We start from the raw sequence: 23,356 nt of genomic DNA, 5'->3' as shown, positions 1-23,356 counted from the left end.
CCCATGGACTATACAACCTATGGAATTCTCCAGGCCAGAATACTGGAGTGGGTAGCCTTTCCCTTCTCCAGGGGATCTTCCCAACCCAGGGATCGAACCCAGGTCTCCCGCATTGCGGGAGGATTCTTTACCAGCTGAGCCACAAGGGATTTCCTCGCCTGGAAATGAGAGCAAAGACACCTTATCTTCCTGAGGGCAGGAGCTGGGTTAAAGGGTATCTTGAACTGATTTTTACTGAGAGTTGTGACTGTGACAGGTGCCCTGTTTGTTTACGACTGGAGTTTTGGTGGAACTGCACTCTAGATATTGATATGTGGGGGTTGTATACATATGGGCCATTGTGTGTTGTCTCCACTGCAAGTATACAGTCTATGTTACACGTCACACCTGTCCTAGGTGGGGGAAGGAACTGGTAGCAAGCTACATGTGATGTGCTAATGTATATTCTGTACATTGGACAGTTTGGGTGCTAAGTGTTTCGGGTTTGCCGGCTCTATGTCAATTATTGTAGCTGCTGTATTGTTATAGCCTACAGAGTGGGTGTTTGTGCATCTGAATTCCAGGTTCATATATCCAACAGCCTACACAATACTTCCACTGAGATGTCTAAACAGTTTTGTTAAATTTAACATGTCCAAATTAATCCAATATTCTCCCAAACCTTCTTTTACCATCTTTCCCAATGCCTTAAATAGCAATCCCATTTTTTCGTTTGGTTAAAAACCTCATGGTCATCTTTGACTCCTTTTTTCAGTTTCACATCCTACATTCAATTCATAAGAAAATCCTGTTGCTTCAAAATAAATCCTGACCTTGAAAATATATTCACATTGTCTACTTTTCATTTTCTCCATGCAACACCCTGGTTTAATCCACCATCACCTCTCTCCGGGCTGACTGCAATGACCTCTGCAGCAGTTACCCAGCTTCCTCCCCTGTCCCTGACGGTCTATTCTCAACACAGCGGCTAGAGGGAGCTGGTTAAAATGTAAGGCACCCTGTCTCTTTACTCTGAACCCACCAAAGCTTCTTTCCCCCGGACTGATGGTGAGAGTCAGCCCTTATAATAGTCAAGATGGCCTTTATGATCTGCCCCAAGTCACCTTGTGGGCTTCATCTCCTCCTATTCTCTTTGCTCCAGCTGCACCGGCTTCCTCTTTGTAATCTCAACACAGCAGGCATGCTGCTATTTTTGGTTCCTGCAGGTCATGCATGGCTCACTCCTCCTCCTTCAGGTCTTTATGCAAATGTCACCTTCTCAGTGAGGGCTTTCCTGACCGCTCTCATTTAAAATCGTAAGCCATTGCCCCCTTGGACTTCTCTACTTTATATTTCTCCTGAACCCTAATTACTGTCTGCCATGCACTGAATCTTAGTTTTTTGATTTCCTGTTTCACCTACTAGAGTGTAAATCCTATAAGGACAGAGATTTGAATCTGTTTTGCTTACTGTTGAGTCTCTAGTGCCTACCACAATGTTAGGTGTTCAGTGTAAACAAATGAATAAAGTGAATTCCATCGGCTGACCTGATGATCACCGTCAGGTCTGCACGCAGCTCTTTGTGTGGGCTGCCTATGCCACTGTGGCCAGCATGGTCCAGCTTATATCTGCCATGTGAGTGCAGTCTCTGGGTGGCTCTATGCATGGTCAGTGTTGTGTGCACGGTTGCACTGTGTGTGTGCTATATATTGCAACTTCCTATCTGAGTGTGTGAGGGGGTATGTGTGCACACCTACTCCTCGCATTAAGCACGCTGCTTCCTGGACTTGCTCAGAGCTGCTCCCCTGCCCCCACCTTGTAGTGTCCATACTGACCAACGGCCTTGCAGTTCTTGGTCAGTGTGTCCATCTCGTAGCCAGGGTGGCACTCGCATTTAAAGTAGCCCTTGTAATTGACACAGATCTGGCTGCAGGCATCTGGGTCCTCGCACTCATCGATGTCTGTGGGGAGGAGCAGAGGTCAGAACCAGCAGGAGGAACTGCCTCTGCTTGAGGGGCTGGGGTGGGGGTGCTCACCGCCACAGGTCTTCTGGTCCAGGAGCTGGTAGCCCGCAGGGCACGTGCACTCAAAGCCAATCTTAAGGTCAGTGCAGATGTGGGAACAGCCGCCATTGTTGTGCAGACACTCGTTCAGGCCTAGAGAGGGACATGGGCTCCTGAGGGTCCAGGAATTGAGACTGGGGTGGGGGCGGGACATGGATGGGCCTGGAGTTGAAGCAGAGATTCAGGGCAGCCTCAGCCTCCCTCAGAGCCTCATCGAGCCACAGCTTCGTCAGCCAGGTGACTGGGCAAGAGGAGGCTCAGAGAGGGTCCTTGCTTAAGGCCAGACACACAGACAGGACAGGGTGGAACCAGAACTCGGGTCCTTTGCCTCCCAGGCCAGGACTCTGTCCATCACCAGCCTGGAGGCAGCCAGGCTGCCTAAGGTCTTTCCTTTCACAAACACGTTTCTTACATCTCCTTCCTCATGACCTCAGTAAGCATGTGCCATGTCCAACTGTCAAGTACCTTAAGAATCCCCTGTGAAATGCCCTTGCTTAACCACCTCCAGTCTCGGGAAGCCCACTTCCCCCTGAGGCAGCTGGTGCCATGCAGGGTTGGCCAGAGTCCAATGGCTCCCTCAGAATTTCCTTAAAGCACTGATTCCTGGTCCCCTGGCTTTCAGGTGTCTTTCTCTGGATGCACTCTTTCTGTCCATGTCCCTCTCTGGACGGGGCCCAGAGCTAGTCTGCCACCCAGAGGGGTCTGAACTACTACAAGGGCTGCCCTCTACTGAGCCTGTGGTTATTTAAGACTGTCAGGCCTCTATCTCCATGGCACTGTTGCTAAGTCAGTTCTCTCCCACTGTGAACTATGGTGGACTTTTTCCCCACTCCTCTCCTCTCAGCCCCTGTCCCTATTCCTACACTTGGTCACAAGTCTGGTCCCAAGATTACCGACTGCTGCAAGGGATGAAGGGATCTGGTTCCCCCATCCTCCACTCCCTCACCACGTCTGGCAGGGTCCTAGTGGAGGTCAGAGAGGCCAGGACCAAGGCTCACCAAGTTCTCACAGCATCTTCTGGGCTTTAGAATCACAGAAGGTTAACTCTTCAAGCCAGGGGAAGGTGCCGTGCCACCCTCTGCCCATTAGACCCCTGCCCCGCCACTCCAGCCAAGCCAAGCAGAGCTGTGCCGAGCCAGCCAGGGCCATGCACACAGCCGGTCTGAGCTTCCCACCCCAGGCCATGCATAGCTGTGGGTGCCCCCCGCCCCAGCCTGAGCCATGCTGGGGGAATATTCCCCTTTACCCCTGGGCCGCCTCCTGTTTCTCTGGGATGTTGGCAGAACTGAAAGAACAAGACCATGGCAACCCCATGACTGGCGGGCTGGGGATGACTCGGCCAGGCCCAACACTGGGAAGCCCCAGCACCTTGGGGTGGGCTGAGCCACAGTAGCTCTGGGGTGGTCTCTGGAGGGCACCACCTTCGGGTCTTCCCATCACTCCCAGCCCTCCCTGACCTCTCCCATAGCACACTGCATACTGCTCCCTCAGCACCATCCGTTCACTTGTTCACCTGCTCACTCATGGCCTCAGTCACCATCACTCACTTCCTCCCCCTCCTTCTGCAGGAGTGGCAGTTCAACCACCGTATTTACTGAGCACTGGGTGGAGCAGGAGGTGCCAGATGGCTCTGATGGGGAAGGGGAGAGTGCCACGTGACTTAGGCTTCCATGAAAGACGAAGGCGCAGAGTCCTCCAGGGTTGAGGTGAGTCAGGGTCAGAGAACAGGTAGAGGGTCCCTCAGCCCTGGAGAGCCAGCATGGAGGCAGAAGAGGGGAGTCTGGGCCTTCCCAGTTTGATCTACCCTGGAGGTGAGTCTGCTGGGGCCTGTAGCAGAGGGAGGGAGGGAGGGAAAGTGGTCCAGAGAGGCCTGAGGAGCATTTGGGGTCCCCACGGAAGGAAGGGGCAGTGCCCCCAGCACTAGTGCCCACCTGCATGCACACATCTACATGCTCACACACCAGCTCACATGCACAGGCACATTCACACAGACATGGCAGCCACACAGAGACACACGATGCAACTCCCTTGCCTTCCTCCGAGAAGGAGTCATGGATACAGACACTGGTCTCTCACCAGCACAGAGACACAAACACATGCGTACATACGTCTCTTTGGAGTGTCATGCAAAAGACAAGAGAGAAGAGAGTTCAGCAGGTTAGTAGTCTCCGGTAGGGCGCCTAGGCTCAGATGTTCCTGCCGCCCTATCCTCTTTTCCACAACTTCCTTCTTCTGGGACTTTTCAGGGCAGAGCCTGGGGGGAGTCTGTCACCTGCAAGCTCAGACGAAGGCCGAGTGACCTTCTCCCAGCTTCTCTTCCTTCCTGAAATCAATTTCTTAATCTTCAAAAGGGGAAAAAGTGTTTTGTTTCAGGAAGCTCAAGGGAATGATCTGCTCTGAAGGCCCAGGAGGTGCTGGGTGGAAACGGGCCTGCCAGGAAGGTAGGGGAGGGAGGGTCTGGCCTAGGCTCTGTCCACTCAGGGGTTCTCTGTCCAAGCCACTGACCTCAGAAATGAACCTTCCTAGAGCCCACCCTGGGTTTCCCACAAGCTCTTGGTGATGTCCGCCCACCTGCAGTCCAGACTCTCCCACTCCTTTTAGCTTGGAACCCGGCCTGACAGCTCTGGCCATCAGGGCAACTGCCTCCTTGCATTCCTTGCTTGTGTCCAGCCTGTGAGTCTGGTCTCCCAGAAAGTTCCTCAGGGCACAGGACGGTGCCACCCTCTGCTGCTGGGTCTGCCCTATCCTTACCCAGGCCTGGCCTGAGCCCAGTGACCTTCATCTGGACCTCGTCTGGCCACCCGCTGGCTGTTCCCCGCCTCTTACAAGGCAGGGTCCCCTGCTGGGGGGCTGGAAGGCCTCAGAGGCCAGGGCCCTGGCTAGGACAGCAGGGCAGAAACAATGAGAAAGAGAGAAAGTTCCCGAGTGAGCACACACTCAGAGGTCTGAATCTGAAACAACTGAAGAGAGGCTGTGTTTACGAGAGGAAGCACAATTTCTGAGCATTCGGAAAGGAAAGGCCCTTAGATTAGCAGAAACACAGAACAAGAGGCCCCAAAGGCAAAGAGCCCCTTCTGAGACCATGGGACAGCACACGGGTCCAGAGAGAGGGTCAGAACAGCACATGTGCAGAGGGGTGGGTGAGGGCTGTGGCCTGAGGGCCGGGAGGGGGTGTGACGGGGCGGGGGTTAGTCCAGCAGCCGGACAGAGACAGGTACTGTACCACACTCTTTCAGAGGCTCATCCGACCAGTCCCGGCAGTCCCTCTGAGCATCACACACTTTCCTGCCGTCCACGCACTCGCCACTCTTACACTGAAATCTGCGGGGACCCTCACATGTTGACTCTGTCGGGCCGGACAAGAGAGTGGACAGCACCTGTGAGACCTTAGGTAGGGAGGGTTGGGGTGGGCTGGGCCCATGGGAGTTGAGGAGAGCTCCAGACTCAGCCCCCACCGGCCTCCAGATGGTGGCCCAGGATTGACAGCTGAATACAGGGTTGGTGGGAGCTCTGTTCATAGAAGGACAGGACCTCAGGGATAACCAGGATCATGGAGGTGGGCAGGGTGTGGGGGTCTAATCTGAACTACCAGCATTAGGGACCTTGGAGGGAAATGCAGCCCCTCTACAGACACCCTGGGGGCTGCAGGGACCATCTCCTGAGGGGGCCTGTGCTCCAGGGGTCCTAAACTGGGGAGGCGACCTCACCGCCCAATCCTTGATCCATTTCTCCAGATGACCAGGGGTTCAGGGTCCCTACTCCTGCAGGGTAATGACAGAGAGCCACCTGAGAATTAAGGGAGCTCCCTGGGGAGCAGGACTCTGCCTCTGCCCGGTCCGGGAACCAGTTAGTGACCCTGCTTGTGGGTGCAGATGTAGACAAAGGGTGGGGGCTGGATCTCCTGCAGTGCCTTCACATCCCTTCCCCCAGGCCTCTTTCAGCTTTTGCAAAGTCCTTAAGGCTCCACGTCTAGTGCCATGCGGACCCGCACAGAGGGGGTCTGGGTGGTTTAGGGGCAAGTAATACTCTGGGGGAAGAGGCATCATAAGGACCAAGGGGTGGTGTCTCCTAACTCCACTCTCTCCAGGGAGCCAGGGGAAAGCTCAGGGGGTGCTGTCCCCTTGCCACTGACCACACTCACCCTGCAGGCAGCCAGTTTCGTCACTCCCATCTGGACAGTCCTGCTCCTGGTTACAGCGCTTGATGGCAGGCACACAAGTCCCATCCCCACACTGGAACTCGTCTCCACGGCAGGTGCCCAGCGCTGCCAGGGGAGGGTAAGCGGAAAGGGTCAGTGCCCTCAGGTGCTGGGACAGCTCTCCTCCCCCACCTCCAGCCCCACCTCCACTCCACGTCCACCCCCAGCAAGAAGAGAACCAGTGGCTGAGCTTGGGAGTCTTCGGAGGACACCTGGCCAAGGCACAAGATGGGGAGACTGAAGCTCAGAGAGGGGGAAGGCCTCACCCAGGGTCACACAGCACTCTGGCACGCAAAGCCAGGACTAAAACTCAGGTCTCCTGTTTCCCTCTCTACTGTCTCTCCCCAGGGCCACCCCTCTGGAACAGGCACCTAAACGTCTTTGGAATCTCAGTGCTCGTTACTTAATGACCCCACCCTTTCAGCAAACCCTTCCTCAGCGCCCAGGATGTAGGGGGGGGGGGTGCACAGATTACTAAGAGCCTCCCCTTCCTCTAAGAGCTCAAGGGTGCAGAACAGGGCTGAAGGGCAAAGGAGATCATTGTGTGGATGTGTTGTAAGACAAGGTGGCCAGGAACCTGCAGGAGCTCAGGGGAACCCAGCCCAGCAGGGCCCATCAGAGGAAATCTGGGAGAAGCCTTGAAGGATGAGCAGGCCCAGGAGGTAGGGAAGGGTCGAGCTGGGGCTCTTCTTTAGTGTACCAAGGTCTCTGGCATTGGAACCGGTGGGTGACTGCTTGGGCCAGGGAAGGCAGGGGTGGGAGGTATGACAGGGGCAGGGGCGCATCCCGGAGGGTCATAGGTGCCTGTGAAGACCCTGAGCTCCACAGCTTAGCAGCCATGTGACCACACACACTTCACGTTTCCCCAGTTCTGTCGCGCCCGTTAAACCAAGACTAGGGTCGGGGTAGGGCGAGAAGAGGCGGCCCCCTCCGCGGACGGCGGCGCACCCGCGGCCCTGGGCGATATGGGGGTGGGCGGGGGCTTACGGCAGTCGGCCTCGTCCGACTTGTCCTTGCAGTCGCGGTCACCGTCGCAGCGCCAGCCCAGGTGCACGCACTCGCCGCTGCGGCAGGCGAACTGGGCGGCGGCGGCGCAGGCGGCGGGCGCGGGCGTGGCCCGGGGGCCCGCGCGGCCGCACAGCTCGGCCGCCTCGTCCGAGCGGTCCTCGCAGTCGAACTGGCGGTCGCAGACCCAGCGCTCTGGGATGCAGGCGCCGCTGTCGCCGCTGCAGCGGAACTCGCGGGGCCCGCAGGCCGGGTCGGCGCAGCCGCGCTCGTCGCTGCCGTCGCCGCAGTCGTCGTCGCCGTCGCACACGAACACGGCGGCCAGGCACGAGCGGTTGCTGCACTGGAACTCGTGCGGGGCGCACACTGCGCGGGACAGAGAGCCGGTCGGCCCGCCGGACCCTATCCCCGGCGCCCCGGGCCCGCCGGTCCCGCTCCAGGGGCCCTGATCCTCACCCACCGGCCTGAATGAGCCCTGCTGGGGGCCCCAAATGTGGACGGCAAAGGGGGCCTCCAGTCAGGGTCCAACTAGGGTCATGCTGAACGACCCGGTGCAGCAGGCTCTCCTGCCTAGCCTCACTGGGAGCGGGAATTCCTGTCCTGCTGCCTGCAGGATGGTGGGACTGAGTCTCTAAAGCTGCAAAGTGTAACCTGGCTTGAAGGCCTCTCCGATGTTCCCAGGAAATGATAATGTAGCATGACACCGACCCTTCCAGGAACAAGGCCTCGACCTACTTCCTTACAACACAGCTCAGGCCCCTCCCTGCTCCCTGGTTTGCTTGCACTATCCCCTCTAAGTCCCTTGGCCTGGCATCCAAGGCCACTGGCATGGAGCTACTGCTGTACCCCATCACCTCACTCCACTCACACCCTGCTTCACATCACACACTAGACCATTTGTACACTTTCCCACTTCCCCAGCCTTTGCCCAGGCTGTTTCATCTGCTGGGCGCCCATCTCTTGCCTACCATTGTCTCTCTATCACAGTGATGAGTTCAAATCCTTCAAGGGTCCAAATTCTACCTCTTTCATAACACACTCGTGTTCCCCTGCTCGGGAAGTCTCCACACACCTCCACTCTTCTTCCAGGTGCCCTGCACAGCCTGCTCAGGTGTCTGGGTCTCGTGTCCTTCTCTGTCTGCCCCATGACCACAAACTGCAAAGGGGTGGACTCTGAGATCGACCCACTTTTTCCTGAAGGTCCAGCACAGAGCTCCCTGCAGTGAGTGCGTGTGGTGTAGATGGAGGCTGGACCAGCCCAGGTGTGAGGAATAATTTAGGGATTCACAATCATTATGGGCACAGGTCACTGGCCCTGCCTAGGGCCCTGGGCTTCCCCTCCCTGGTGGGCTGCTCTGAGCTCAGAGGCTGGGAGAGCCTTAGAGACCAGTAGCCCCACTACCAGTTTACAGATGGGGAAACTGAGGCCCAGGGAGAGAAGCAACATGCCCAGGGTCGCATAGTCAGTCCGCGGTGACGAGGGGTCCAGAACTCAGGTTTGGGGCTCTTACTTCCTACTCTGACTCCTCTGGGCTTTCCGGTTTTCTTCCCACCCTGGAGTTCAGGCTGTTTCTAGAGTAGCGACCTGGCTTCCTCCGTCCTTCATTCCTTATACAGAGGCCAAGAAGAGGCTGGAGCCCCAGGCCAGGCATGGATACAGAGGCTGCATATGCATGCATGCTAAGTCACTTCAGTCGTGTTGGACTCTGTGACCCAATAGACTGTAGCCCCCCAGGCTCCTGTGTCCATGGGATTCTCCAGGCAAGAATCCTGGAGTGGGTTGCCATGCCCTCCTTCTGGGGATCTTCCCCATTCAGGGATCAAACTCTCGTCTTTTATGTCTTCTGCATTGGCAGAAGCAACACCACTAGCGCCACCTGGGAAGCCCGGTAACTTGGTGGTGGCAGCACCCCATCTTTCCACGTGGGGGCGCCAAGAGTCTGTTTTTACTTTCTGTTGGAAAACTGTCCTTTTTCATTGTTAGTGATCATAAAATAGAAGGATGCCTTCAGTTTCACAATGTAGGCAGCTCATGTCATGTGTTGCTGATGGCTCTATCAAGTTTCTGACAGATGAATTTTTTCCCCTTCTGGGCTTTTGGGATGTTGGGGCCTTGGTAGGAAATGCACACCCTACTCTGTGATGTCTGCCCCTCAAGATTAAGCTGATGCCTAGATTAGCCCTCCTCCTCCCTGTCTGGACAGGGAGGAGGACTCACTGCGATCAGAGTTCTAGGAGGAAGAGCTGCTTCATCGTGAGCTTGCTCCAAGGTTTCGAAGCTGACAGCACCTTTAAGATCTACATCATCAGGCCTGTGTTCAGGGACCCCTCCCAGCATTCATGAATGGAAGAAGCTTTGAGGAATGAGAGAAGGGAGAATTCTTTTTCCTTTGCCTTGGTGATTGGGAGCTGAAGCAGAGAAGCCCAATAGGACCTTTGAACATGACTATTTTCTATAATTAACAGGGAACAGCCCTGCCACAACATGCCATGCTGCTGCTGCTAAGTCGCTTCAGTTGTGTCTGACTCTGTGCGACCCCATGGACTGCAGCCCACCAGGCTTCTCCGTCCATGGGATTCTCCAGGCAAGAACACTGGATTGGATTGCCATTTCCTTCTCCAATGCATGAAAGTGGAAAGTGAAAGTGAAGTCGCTCAGTCGTGTCTGACTCTTAGCGACCCCATGGACTGCAGCCTACCAGGCTCCTCCATCCATGGGATTTTCTGGGCAACAGTACTGGAGTGGGGTGCCATTGCCTTCTGCCACAACATGCCATAGTTAGAGCTATTCCCACACCTGGAAATAGTGGCTGATAGCCTTGATGACTGCAGAAACATCTGATTTTCAGGAGGTATGGAGGGGAGAGGATTCTCACTGGCCAGTGAGGCCCCACAGAATTATCGCAACTGCAGAAATGAGGCAGTGTACCACTGGGGCTTTGCAACTGCTGGCTCCAGCCAGGATCTGCCCCATACCCAGACACTTCCAGCTTCAGAGATACCCAAATTCCAGAGACTTACATTCTTAGAGTGCTGTGACCTAGAAGCCCCCAGAGGAGGCAGCACTTCCCCCGGGCCAGGAAGGATGGGTAAGATACAAAGACAGAAGCTGGCAGAGTGAGCAGGGTGGGAGACAGTGGTGGACAAGTCCTTGGCAAAAGCCCCCGAGCGATCGCCCGGATCTCTGCCCAGCCTCACAGCCCAGTTCCAACAGCCAGTCTGTCTCCCCCATTCATCATGAGCTCCCAGAGAGAGGCCTATAGGATTCACCTTCTTGTCCCTTCCAGAGCCTGGCACACAGTAGGTGCCCATTGCATATGAGACATGCCCGGCCAGGCCGCCTTCCCCACTGGTCCAGGCCCTGCTGGCCTGCCCCCTGGGAAGGAAATAATCCTGTGTTTGAAGCCCACTGATGTGGAACTGCCCCAGTGACCACTTCCATCTGTCCCTATAGAAGCCTGTTGAGAATGTCTTCCTGCCCCGTGACATTGGTGCTCAGATCTGAGATTTCAGCAACAGTCCTCAGGAATCTGTTCCCTTCCCCCCAACACTGCTGTGTCCTCACCCAGGCCACCACCATCTCTCACTATGGCCCCCACTCTGGTCTCCTGCCCCTGCTCAGAGATCAGTGTAGACTTATGGAATGGATGAGCAGATGTCAGGCATGGTTAAAACACGCATGGACTTTGCTGTCCGGACCTGAAGTCGAATCCCACTCAGTCCCATCACTTAGCCGTGGGCATTTTTCCTCGCTTGTCTGAGCCTCAGTTTCCTCACCCACAAATGGGGATGATAATGGCTGCTCGTGAGGTGGTTGTGAGGATGAAAAAGAATGTCTCTTCAAAGTGCCCGGCCGTTACTAGTGTCCTGACCGTTCCCCTTTCCTCTCCACCTCCCAAGCCCCCTGCAGAATCTGGCCCTCCTTCCCCACAAGTGGCCACTGCTGCCCAAGGCTGCCTGACCGTGACCCTGGGGACCAGACCCTGGACTCACACGTGGCACATCCAGCCTCGTCCGCTCCGCTCTCGCAGTCCTTCTCCCCATCACAGCGCCACGAGGCCGGCACACACTTGTGGCTGGTGGGTCCGCAGCTCAGCTTCTCTGCAGGACACACCTGCTTGGCTGTGGAGAGAGACACAAGAGCATAGCTTAGCCAAGGGGGACATAGGGCACGGTGCCAGTGAGCCCTACTGCCCGACTCCAGCCACGTGGCCTGAAGCCCTGGGAATCCACCAGGGCCTTCCTGTCTCAGTTTCTTCATCTGAGAAGTTCCTCTGCCCCTAAGACTTTTCTATTCATGTATTTATTTTTGGGTGGGCTGGGTCTTTGTTGCTGTGTGCGGGCTTTCTCTAGTTGTGGTGAGCAGGAGCTCCTCTCTAGTTGTGGTGTGCGAGTTTCTCATGGCAGTGGCTTTTTTGCTGTGGAGCATGGGCTCTAGGGGTGCGTGGGCTTCAGTATTTGTGGCATGAGGGCCCAGCAGTTGTGGTTCTCAGGCTCTGGAGCATGGGCTCCATAGTTGCAGCACATGGGTTTAGTTGCTCTGCAGCAGGTAGAATCTTTCTGGACCAGGACTTGAGCCTGTGTCCCACCCCCCGCTGCATGGCAAGGTGGATTCTTAACCACTGAACCACCAGGAACGTCCTACCCCTAAGACTTTCTGAATCCTACAGTTGACCCTGTCACTGCCCTGCTTAACACCCTCTCATGGCCCCCTGGTCCCTGGCCCTCAAGACCCTCTTCAGTTGAGCCAACCCCTCCACCTGCCTCACCGGCCTAACCTCCCACCCTTCCAAGCCTTTCCTTTAGGCTCCAGCAATATGGAGCCACCATGCCCTGCATGCTCCTCTGCCATTTCCAGCTGTGTGCCCTTGGGCAAGATACACCCTGTTTGGGTCTCAGTTTGCCTTCCAGATCAGTGACTCTGTGATCCGAACCTGCAGATGGGAAGGGGCTCGCCACGGCCCCAAGAGCTCCCTCCAAGCCTGCCTCCCCCTGTTAATGTGCCGAGCACGCTGCTGAGAGCAGTCGCTGTGTGCCAGGGCCCAGCGGGACCACACAGCTATAATTACTGCAGCCGCAATCAGAGACTGACTCAATCAGGGGCCCGAAGCTCCAGGGCTGATTCTCAATTTGGAAGAAAGAATGAGAACCCTGATCCAGCCTGGGGATGGCTCCCATCCTGAGCATCCCAGGACGACCCACGTGACAGACCCAGCCAAGGCAGAGACATCTCAGACCTCCGTGCTGGCTTCCTCACCTTGCCTTCCAGGGTGTACACGGGCCGAACCCAGTGGTCTCTAGGATGTGCCAGGTGCAGTGCTAGACGCTTCCATAGTACTCCAGCAAGGCATAGGTTACACTGGGGCCTCTAGCACGAAGGTCAAGGGCATGGGCTCTGGAGCTTGGCAGCCTGGGTTCAGCTCAGTCACTTGTTGGCCGTCTATCTTGGCCATCAATCCTTATCTCTGTGCCCATAAAGTGGGCATAATACTATTCCCAGTCCCATTGGACTGTTACAACAACTACATTAAAGTCTGTAAAGCAATTAGAATGCCCAGCCAGTGCTCACTCATGATACCTACTATCATTTGCCGCTCGTAGCGGCTTATCTATTCCCTCAGTGAGTATCCTGCTGTGTACCAGACATAGCACCCAGCGCCGGGTCCTACTCACAAAGTCGTGAAGATCTAGGGGAGGGTGCAGTCAGCTGTGTCTCATGCCAGATGCTGAGAACAGTCCGTGGCACCCTGGAGGCAGTGGGTTCCTGGTACCTTACCCTCAGTTCTTCTCTCTAATCTCAGACCAGTTTCCCCAACCTCTTAGTTCCATAGCTGGGATGAAAGCCCACAAGAGATGGAGAGAAGGACACAGGCAAGATGAGTTGGGGGCAGGTGTCTGAGTCAAGACCCCAAGATGCTACTATACCATGGGAAAAGAGTACCTTGGACCTCTCAACTGTGGACCCCAAAGTTATCCCTAGGAATATATTTCATAAATATAAGGCAACCTGTTGGGAATACAGGATTCATGGGATTCATTTTACAGAAATTTCCCTTTACAAATACTGTCGGGCAGAGCCCTGGAAGCACTGATACTCAAAGACCCTTTACACAGGCTTCCTTGGGGAGGTGGTACAGGTGGTGAGGGGCCTGGGAGTCAGGGGAGGGGCCCAGAGCACCTCCATCACCCACACACTGCAGGAACTGAGAAAGTACTTCCTGCTCTGGGCCCAGCAGAACACGAGGGGGCTGCAGCGACCAGCATGTCCCAGATAAGGGGTGGGCTGGTGGGTGGTGGGTGCAGGTTCTTGGATCCTAGCTCACACTAGACTGAATCCAGGCTTCCAGGGCAGAGCCCAGGCATCTTAGCAACTCCACCCACCCCTGCTTGCCCTGGTGATTCTCAGGCACCCCATTTGAGAACCCCTGGGTTACCATTCTGCAAATCCAAAAGATACAGGAGATTTCATGTCTTTTAAATCCGCTTCCAGAAAAGTGTTAGAGGAGGCGCTGTGTGTCTGCAAGCCCCTGACACAGAGGGGACAGAGGGATGAGGCAGCATCTGTGCGCCAGGCCTCAGGAAACAGATGCTCATGGGGAGTTGTTAGGGAGCCGTGGTTACTGAGTACCTACTGTGGGGCAGGCTACTTTATGCTGAGTTGATATTTTCCCATGTCATCCTGACCCTCTCCCTGCTACATAAGCAGGCCCTGCAGGCTGTGAGTGGAAACTCCAGGGGCACCAAAGATGGAGTTAGGGGCACCCCTAGAACACAGCAGGACACTGGTCCTGCAGGTAAGCACTCCATTTTACAGATGAGGAAACCAAAGCTCAGAGAGACCCAGACCAAAGCTCAGAGTAACTGGCCCCAAATGCACAGCAGTGAGAGTCAGAGTCTACAGTCCTTTGACTAAACCCTGCCCTTTCCATCAAACCCCTCACTCTCCTATGGGTAGGGTAGTGGCCCAATCAACGTTGTTCAGTTGCTCAGTCGTGTCCAACTCTTTATGACACCATGGACTGCAGCATGCCAGACTTCCCTGTCCTTCACCATCTCCTGGAGTTTGTTCAAACTTATGTCCATTAAGTCAATGATGCCATCCAACCATCTCATCCTCTGTCATCCCCTTCTCCTCCTGCCTTCAATCTTTCCCAGCATTAGGGTCTTTTCCAATGAGTCAGCTCTTCACATCAGGTGGCCAAAGTATTGAAGCTTCAGCTTCAGCATCAGTCCTTCCAATGAATATTCACGGTTGATTTCCCTTAGGATTGACTGGTTTGATCTCATCGCAATCCAGGGGACTCTCAAGAGTCTTCTCCAGCACCACAGGTCAAAGCATCAATTCTTCAGCATTCAGCCTTTTTTATGGTTCAACTCTCACATCCATACATGACATGTATGACATCCATACATCATGGCCCAGAACCAACCCCAAACTCTCTGCTCAAAAGTCCAGGTGATTGAAACGGCCCTTGACCCATCTGTACCATCTCCGGGGGCCTGGTTCTGCATACCCCAGTGCAGCAGGCAGCTGCTTGAACTTTGAATGAATATTTATACAGTTAATTGCATAACCTTTCAGCAAGGACAATGATTAAACAATCCGTCTGCTTCCTTTCTTTATAATTAATAAGACATTTGCTGTGTCCCTAAATAGACAGCTCTAATTACAGGCTCTTGAGGATTCAGTAGTGCCTGACACCAGCCCTCCTACCCTCAAAGAGCCGAGGCACCTTCTTGGAATGTGGGGGACACAAGAGGCCTTGGAGGTCACACTGAGGAGCACTGGCTGGAGTGACAGGAGACAGAGGTCCAGAGAGGGGAAGCGACCTGCCCGGGGTACTGGACGCTGGGCATGACAACCGCTGTCTCTCCCGGAACCTCGCTGTCTCTGTTGTGATGCAGCTATTTCCCAAAGCAGGACACGGACCTCGCCCTCTGAGCTCCTGGGTCAGACCGCTCACTACTCAGCCCCGGAAGCTGCTCTGGGGAGTGTTGACGCGCAGCATCTCCTCAAGTGTGTGTGCTCAGTCGTGTCTAACTCTTTGAGACCCCATGGACTGTAACCCACCAGGCTCCTCTGTCCATGGGATTCTCCAGGCAAGAATACCAGACTGGATAGCCATTTCCTTCTCCAGGGGAATCTTCCTGACCCAGGGATCTGTGTCACTTGTGTCTCCTGAATTGCCAGGGAGGTAAATTACCACTGCATGATCTCTTCATGAAGTGAAGGCTATTATCACCTTCATTTTACAGATGGGGAGAGTGAAGCCCAGAGAGCATAAGTCGTTTGCTCAAAGTCTTGTGAAGAGCAGAGCTGCACATCTTCCCCAGGTCCCTCAACCCCCAAACACTGTTAACTTATGGCACTTCACACTGCACGGGGGGAAGTAGGCCCCGATGGTCTCCTGGTGACCCTGGAGAGGGTCACTGCAGGGAGGAGGCTCACTGGGCCTTGGCTTAGGCAAGTCTGCAAGATGGGAGGTGGCTGTCTAATGCCCACTTTCAGGATAACTGAAGCTAGAGGCCCCAGGCAGCATAGCGCGGGAGATAGAGCGTGGGTTTGGCATCAGACAGAGTATGGGTTTGGACTCCACATCAAATTTACTAACATGAAGGTCCTTCAACAAGTCACTTAACCTCTCTGCACCCTGGCTCCCCTCACCGGCACATGGGGTTACATCATCTCCCAGAGCTGGTGGGTGTTTATATGAAGAAACATGGAAATCCCTATACAGAACCTAGAGCAAACTTGGAACTAAGCAAACAGTTGCCCTTGTTTTATTTCATGAAATGCAAAGGGCTGGGAGGGCCCAGGTGTCACCCCTGGGGATAGACATCACAGCTTATTAGAGTCCAGAGGCCCTCCATGATGCAGCCCCCACCATTGACCTGAACACTTCTCCTTCTCTCTCCATCTCTTTCCCTCTCTCGCTCTCTCTCTCTCAGAAACAGATGCCCCAGGGAATGCCTCTGGCTTGCTGTCCAAGTATCTCCAGGTTCTCAGGGGCAGGAATGAGGAGCCCCACTTCCTCAGACATCAGGAATCCTCCAAGTCACCAAGGGCCTGCCACTGTACTCCAGAGTGATCGCAGGCATTTAAAAATTCCCAGAGAATCTTGTCTTAGAAATCCAAATCCAACCATCCTTTATCTAATTCAGAAGCTCACAAATTAATAAAGAGGGAAATGTCTGTTGACTGAAGGAAGGAAAGTGCCTGACGGCTTCTTATTGAGCAAGCACATCAGCAGTGCAGGTCACAGGACGCGCAGGGCCAACAGCCTCCACTTAGGGACTGCTAGCTCCCAGAGGCCAGGGGCTCAGGCAGTGGTGACTATGGGGTCCAGCTGCTGCCCCAGGAAGCATGGCATGGACGTCCCACTGTGCAGAAGGGGGCAGTCACACCAAGCTCCTTCTCACAGGGTCAGCTGGGTGGGCCCCTGACTTGCTGGATAAGCTCAGAAAATCTCTGATAGGAAGGTGTGCTTGGTTAATCAGTGAGGTCCCTCTTCCAGATGGAAAGGCTCTAACATGCATGATTAAAACCTCATTTTCAATAAGCAGCACCCAGAATTGTAACTCACTCACCTTGAACCAGCTTCCCTACCCACATGCCGCACACCTCCCAACAGATGCCTGAAGGTGGGTCACAAACATCCCCAATCAAGGGAGCTATAATTAGAGCTGAAATGCTACTTTCATTAGGCAAATGTCCGGGCTTTTCTGCTGTGACTCCTGGCTCAATGTGACAGCCACAGAATCCAGAACCAGAAGGAAAGAGACCTGGGAGGAACCCCAGCCAGTGAGATGTAGATTATATAGAGGGGAACACAGGCATGGGAGCCTGCTCCCAAATCCCTCCCTACTTCACGCAAAGCATCTTCACTTAAACTTCGAAGATTTTAAATCGGGGAGAGGGCCTAACGTCAAAACTCGATGATAAAAATCACACTGCCATTTCCTCCATCATCGACACTGTGAGTGCATTTTTTTTCATTTGGTCCTCACCACCCATGTAAGATAGGTACCATTGCCCCATTTTGCAGATGAATGAACTAAGGCTCAGGGAGATTGGGCAACTTGCCTGCGGTCTCACAGGTTAAAGGACCTGAACCCGAGTATATCAGACATCAAACCCACTATATTTGACTACTGACTATAATCTTTCTTTGCAGGTGGGGAAGGGGATCTATCCTAAAAGCTGGCACAGTCCCCAGGAACCTGGTAGGCTGTGGAGGTTGCTATGACAACACCAACTAAATGGGCAGTGAATTGGCTGCTGGGTTCTCACTTGGTCAGGAGGCTATGAGCAAGCCTGTTACCAGGTCCTGCTGCCCCCAATTCTGCCTGGCCCTCAAGGTCCCACACTGGCTGACCTCCTCCAGGTAGCCCTCCCCACACACAGGCCTTCCCACCTGTGACCAGTGTAACTGCACAGAAAGTGGGATCCTGGCCTTGTGCCCAGCTGGGTACAGGCGAGGGAGAAAAGGACCTCAGACTCTTATGAGTCCAGGAGTCTTAGAATCATGGTCTCTGGAACTCTGGAATGTTAGAGACTACAGCTCAGATGGGGCAGGAGAGCATGCAGGACTCACCCTGCATCACTGGGAGAGCCCCCTGACTCCCAGGATGCAGAGAAGAGAGCTAGGTGTCCCAACTCCCCTGGTGGCAGCTCCCACACAGTACTCTGTCAAGCCCCAGCGAGACTTGAGAGCCTGCCTTTTGTCATGGAAGGCAGACCAGCCACGAACAACCTGTGTGTCTTAGAAGCAGGGCCCTCAGCATCTCTAGGCTTCTAGTTACTCAACTACCTGATAACTGCTTTACAGCTGAGCCCGAAACAGGCCTGGGGAGGCAGGAGGTGTGAGGCCAGAGACCCGCCACCCCCCACCACTCTAGCCCAGCACAGCCCAGAAGATGGGAAGGCAGCAAGTGCTGGGAGGGGCAAGAGGAGGGAAGACAGAGAGAAACACAGGCAGGATGAAGAAAGAGGGCAAGGGAGAAGGGGAGGAGGGGGCACGCAGAGAAGGGAGGCAGCCCAAGTGCAGGGCTGGGCAGGAGGGAGATGGAAAGGAGCACCACTGCAAACAGACAGAGATGTGGGGAGGAGCAGGAGCATAGTTCTTCGGCAACAGGACAGACCCCAGTAATGACTGTGATGACGCTCCCTTCCCCTCCATCCCCAGTGTCCAGGGTAACTGCAGGCACGGGGTCTGGATGGCTGAGCTGGCTGACTGCCAAGGCGGTCACAGCTCCCCTCCCCAAACACGCACTCCGGGCTGCACATGGCTCTGCCCTATGTTAGCTGGGCCGCCTTGGGCAAGCAGCCGAACCTGTCCCAGCCTCAGTTTCTTTCTCTCTAAACAGACCTACCCCTCGCCCAAGCTGGCCCTGAGGAGGAGCCACAAGTGGGCGTGGCTGGGCTTTGTTCCTCCGGAAGCGCAGGACAAAGCACTGGGCTGCCCTCCCCCACCGTCCAGCACCTCCAGGACTGCATGGGGTGCAGGGGCTGCTGGGTGGAGTGAGCAAAGGGTAGGGCCTGCGGTGTGGCTGGGGAGGCGAGGCAGCTGTGCAAGGAAACGAGGGAGTCCCTTGTCATGGGCAGGGGTGGCTCCTGCTCTCCCTTTTTCTCTCCCGTTCCCTGTTTCGCATGCGGAGACTGGTAGCTCTGTTGCTAGGAGACAAGGAAACCCAGTTATCACCAGCCACAGACCTAGATAGGACGCTGGGCTCCGCTGTTCCCACCTCTGCCTCTGGGGTGACTGTGACCCCTAAGGAAGATCCGGGGACTGCGACTAGCAGGTCCCCCTCAGTCCCACGGCCCTCCCACGTGCTGTCCCTCTCCTGGCCTTTTGTCTCAGGCTCATTCTGCTGGAGCTCTGCCTCTGGGACCACCGGGTCCTTCCCCGCCCCCTTCTCATCTCCTTTTTAATTTAACAAATGTCACGGAATGACCTGCCCAGTGTTCGTTTGCTTTGAGGATTAGGGCCTGCAAAAGAAATCACAGAGAGACAAAGGCTGAGTGCAGGAGGCGGGCTTGGGGCTTGGCTTTGGCCTTCATCTTGCCCCTGTTGCCTGTTGCCATCTGGGCCAAGCTCCTAGGCTCAGTCCGCCCAGAGCAGAGGACAGAGTTAGGGCCTTGAAGACCCCAGCTAGGTGGCCTTGGGCAAGTCACTCGACCTCTCTGAGCCTCAGCTTCCACCTCTGCAGAAATCGGAACGTGACAGTACCTGTCTCATGAGGCCACCCTGGGAATAAGATGAATGAAAGCAGACAGCGCTTTGCAGATAGTCATGCTAGACAAGTACCGACTGCCATTAGTAGTATTAGAATTATGATTGGAGTCCTCAAAAAAAATACTAGTGGGGGAAACTGAGGGGAGGCCTGGAGCATGTGTGCTGGCTGCTTCTCACCATCAGGGTTCAGAGGGGCTGCTTTTAGCTCCTGGAACTCTAAGAGCAGGGCCCAAGCTGCCAGAGGGCTGGGAAGAAAGCCCAGACACAGGTCACCGGACACCAGCGACTAGAAGCACCGAAGCTCGTGAGTGCTCAGCACAAAGTGCCTATGGGGCTGTAGGAGACAGATCACCTCACCTGAGCCTGCAGCTTCCCCACCAGGAAGACCTGGCAAGGAAACTGAGCCCCAGAGCCAGGCCCCACCACAGCCCAGGGGCAGGACTCACTGCACGTGGCCTCCGACTCGTCAGAGCCGTCTGGACAGTCCTCCTCGCCATCACACTTCCACCGCTCTCGGATGCAGTGGCCGTTGTTACAGGTGAAGTCGCTGTCTGCACAGGTCTTCTTGGCTGTGGGGCAAGGAGAAGAGTATGAGGGGCCTGGTGGGCACAGGAGGCTTTTCCAGGACATACAGTCAGGTGGCTACAGGGTGACCAGAACGTCCTCCGTCTGCAAACTGGACCACATGACCTCCCACAGCTCCAGGAGAGAAAGACTTATTCATTCCACACCAGGAGGAGACAGGCAGTCCCTGGCCCTGCTCTCCAGGTTCAACAAGGGTGACAGCAACCAACCACCAAGGGACTGCCTCTCCCCATCACACCTCTCTCTTCCCCGCATGTCCAGTCTCACTGTCACAGCCTCTAGGAAGCCTCCCCAGATCACATACAGTGGTTGCCTTGGCCCCTTCAGCCAGTTCTCCGTTCCTTTACCTGCCTTTCCTCCTCCCTCCGGCCAGACTGAAGTCAAGGCCTCTTCTGCAAGCACCAGGGAGCTTATTATTTATGATAATAAATCACAAAAGTAAGTGATCACCTCGTGGCAAGATTAATGAGGTACGTTTTGTTCACAGCGAGGGAAAGAGACTCTAGACATCCAAATCAGTCTCTGTCCTGAAGGCCTTTACAGCCCGGAGGGGAGGCCGCCACGCTGCAGGCTGGAATCCCAGCTCTGCCTCTTTCTATCTGTGTGACCTTGGGGATGTTACTGGACCTCTGAGCCTCTGTTTTCTTATCTATGTAATGGGGAGAAAGAAACAAAGGGCTCCGAGGAGAAGTAGCAAGAAGTTGTAATGTATGAAGATCAGGCAACAGAGACCCTGGTACACAGCAGATGCTCAGTAAGCAGCAGCTATTGCTGTTTTTATGGTTCAAGTCTGAATTAGAAGCAAAGGAAGTGGGGTGTTCTACACCCTCAGGGGGGATATACGTAACAGGCTGGGCTCTCACAGCTGGGAGCAGAACTGGGACCAACTCAGGGACCAGCATGGTTTGCTTTTCTCCCTGTCCCTCCACTGGCCCGATGCTCCTCCAGTGTGGCTATTACATCAGATTCGACACAGGACCCAACTCAGGGTAATTTCAGTGGAGGCCATTGAACCCAAGGGAAACATAGCTGCTGCTCCTACACCTGCAGGCCAGGCTCCAGCTCTTTCCAGGAAGCGCCTTCCCAGCGACCAGCCTTGGGTTATGTAAATCCTCCCACAGGCCCTCTGGCCTCCTCTGGAGCCACAGGACTGCTCCCTCCCCCTGAGCAGCCCAACAAGGATTTGAGGACAGACACTAGGGCTCCTGAATCCATTCCATTTCTGCCTTCCTTTTCAATGAAATCTTTGCAGTGCATCTGCATTCTAGGCTGAGCTTTCACACCTTCCTTAGAAGAACATCTCTGCCTTTGCAGGGTGGGAAGAAACCAGAGGAATCAGAGTCTACCTACAGATGGGGGCCTGAGGCCTAGAGACAGAAAAGGGCTGGCCCAGGGAAACACAACACCACAGCGATCAGAACCAGCTCATTGCCTCCCAGTCCAGGACCCTGAAAGCCCTCCCTGAGCCCTGCACTCAGGGGTTGACATGGGTAATAGATACCAATGTTGCTGTTGTTCAGTCGCTAAGTCGTGTCTGGCTCTTTGTGACCCCTGAACTGCAGCATGGTGAATTTCCCTGTCCTTCCCTTTCTCCCAGAATTTGCTCAGACATAACCATTGAGTCACCGCCTTTTGGCAAATCACAGCCTATGACACATCAGAGAGTAAGTACAGTTATGAGCTCTGGCACCTGGACATTTCCAGAGTGCTCCCTTCACAGGAAGCTCTGCATCCGAAAAAGAAACATCTATTCCTGTGCTTTCTTTTTCCTGTTCTAACATTCTCCAAGTGCATCCCATGAGCCAGGCTCTGTGCTTAACACTTTACCAGGAAACCCCACGACGAAAGGCCTGCTGTGGCCCTCACTTGACACGTGGGGAAATTCAGTCCCAGGGTGTTAAGTTACACACTCAAGGTCACAGCTCGGGGGCAGCAGAGGTCACAATTTGACCTCACTGTCAGCCAACCTTCTTCCCCACCAGGGCTCTCCAAACAAAATGCCCAGTGGCATCAGATATGGAACAAAAGCCCTGGAGTAGATGGGAAAGTCCACGGAAGCTCCAACTCGGTGCTTGGTGAGCATGTATCTGTGCCCTGAGCACACGGATTGGGAATCGGCCCGGCCTGTTAGTGCAAGTGCACAACCAGCAAACCCCAGGAGAGAAGGGCCAGGCTGACCGAGAAGGTGATGGAGGGGCTCCATCGCTGGGCCTGGGCCAGCCAGATGCTCACCAAGCACCCTCTCCTCCCTGGCATTCTGGGAGTGAGCTTGGCCTCCCACAGTGTGCCAGGTCCTGGTGGGCCCCAAGCGAGGAAGCCAGAGCAGCCACAGGCACCATCACAGTCCTGAGGGGAGGAAATGGCAGCCTCAGGGTGCATGTCCTCTGGCAGTGTTTTAGGGAACAGATTCATTCACTGTCATGACCAGTTTGAACATTTTCCACCCTAGCACCTTTCATTCAATATCCCAGTGACGACTTACAGCTATCCTGACAGCTGTTGTTAATTCCATTTTACAGAAGAGGAAATTGAGGCTCAAAGAGGTAGATGTGGTAGGTGGCAGAAGTGGGATTTCAATCCCATGTGCAGCTGCCAAAGCTTGGGCTCTCTGTGCTAAGTCCCTTAGCCACCACGGTATTATCAGGCTAAGAATGAGGACCCCAGAGAGGCAAATGCAGTGGGACTAGATCCCAGGGGCTGCAGGGCAAGGCAATGTGGAAGGTCAATCATAGACCAGAGGCACCTACATTGAAGTGCTCCCCTGGAATGTACCCAGAAATGTGCAGTAAACCTGGGCCTCAACGACCTGTGCTTGGCTAATGCACCACCCTGGGGAAACTGAGGCAGCATGGTCAGTTTCATGCTGGGAACTGGGCTAAACTACCTGGGTGGGCCCTGTCTGAAGTGTGACCACGTGGAAGGATTTGGAAGCAGAGCTGTCTAAATTCTGGCATGGCCACCTCCTCTCTGGGTGATGCTGGGCAAGCTCCTTCCCTCTCTAGGCAAGTGGCGAGGGTGGCTCCCCCAGGAAGCACTGGCACAAGGGCAGAAGGCAAAAAGGGATCTGAGCGAGCATCCTAGTGTGGGGTGGATCGGTATAGAGAGGCTACATCAGCCCTGCCAAGAGATGAGGGATCAGCAGTCTTGTGAGGCTGTCAGAGCAGGCCAGGCCAGCCCCCACTCTCCTGGCCTTGGTAGCCTTGGCTCCAGCTCCCAGGGTGATTCCCAAGCTGGGCTCAGGGCCGTGGTTCTCTATTTCCAGGGATTTATGTCCCTCTGTGCCAGTCGCC

The 23,356-nt window shown here is 54.9% G+C and overlaps 1 protein-coding gene across 15 annotated transcripts in view; it reads right to left on the bottom strand.

The window, feature by feature from the left end:
* The window catches only part of LRP8 (LDL receptor related protein 8), a 78,176-nt gene that overhangs the window by 22,782 nt on the left and 32,038 nt on the right, over nucleotides 1-23,356 (bottom strand). For 4 of the 15 annotated variants that reach the window (XM_061411902.1, XM_061411907.1, XM_061411909.1 and 1 more), the window contains exons 3-10: nucleotides 19,928-20,050; nucleotides 11,239-11,367; nucleotides 7,228-7,611; nucleotides 6,184-6,306; nucleotides 5,266-5,388; nucleotides 3,289-3,327; nucleotides 2,016-2,135; nucleotides 1,815-1,940 (exon numbers count right to left, since the gene is read on the bottom strand). In XM_061411902.1, coding sequence (XP_061267886.1) covers nucleotides 1,815-1,940; nucleotides 2,016-2,135; nucleotides 3,289-3,327; nucleotides 5,266-5,388; nucleotides 6,184-6,306; nucleotides 7,228-7,611; nucleotides 11,239-11,367; nucleotides 19,928-20,050 — 1,167 coding nt within the window. The remainder of the gene's footprint in view (nucleotides 1-1,814; nucleotides 1,941-2,015; nucleotides 2,136-3,288; nucleotides 3,328-5,265; nucleotides 5,389-6,183; nucleotides 6,307-7,227; nucleotides 7,612-11,238; nucleotides 11,368-19,927; nucleotides 20,051-23,356) is intronic. The other 11 variants (XM_061411903.1, XM_061411918.1, XM_061411908.1 and 8 more) reach the window with 8 other exon arrangements.

This window comes from Bos javanicus, chromosome 3 (genome assembly GCF_032452875.1).
Source record: "Bos javanicus breed banteng chromosome 3, ARS-OSU_banteng_1.0, whole genome shotgun sequence".
Lineage (NCBI taxonomy): Eukaryota > Metazoa > Chordata > Mammalia > Artiodactyla > Bovidae > Bos > Bos javanicus.
This window is presented reverse-complemented; position numbering and strand designations above follow the sequence as displayed.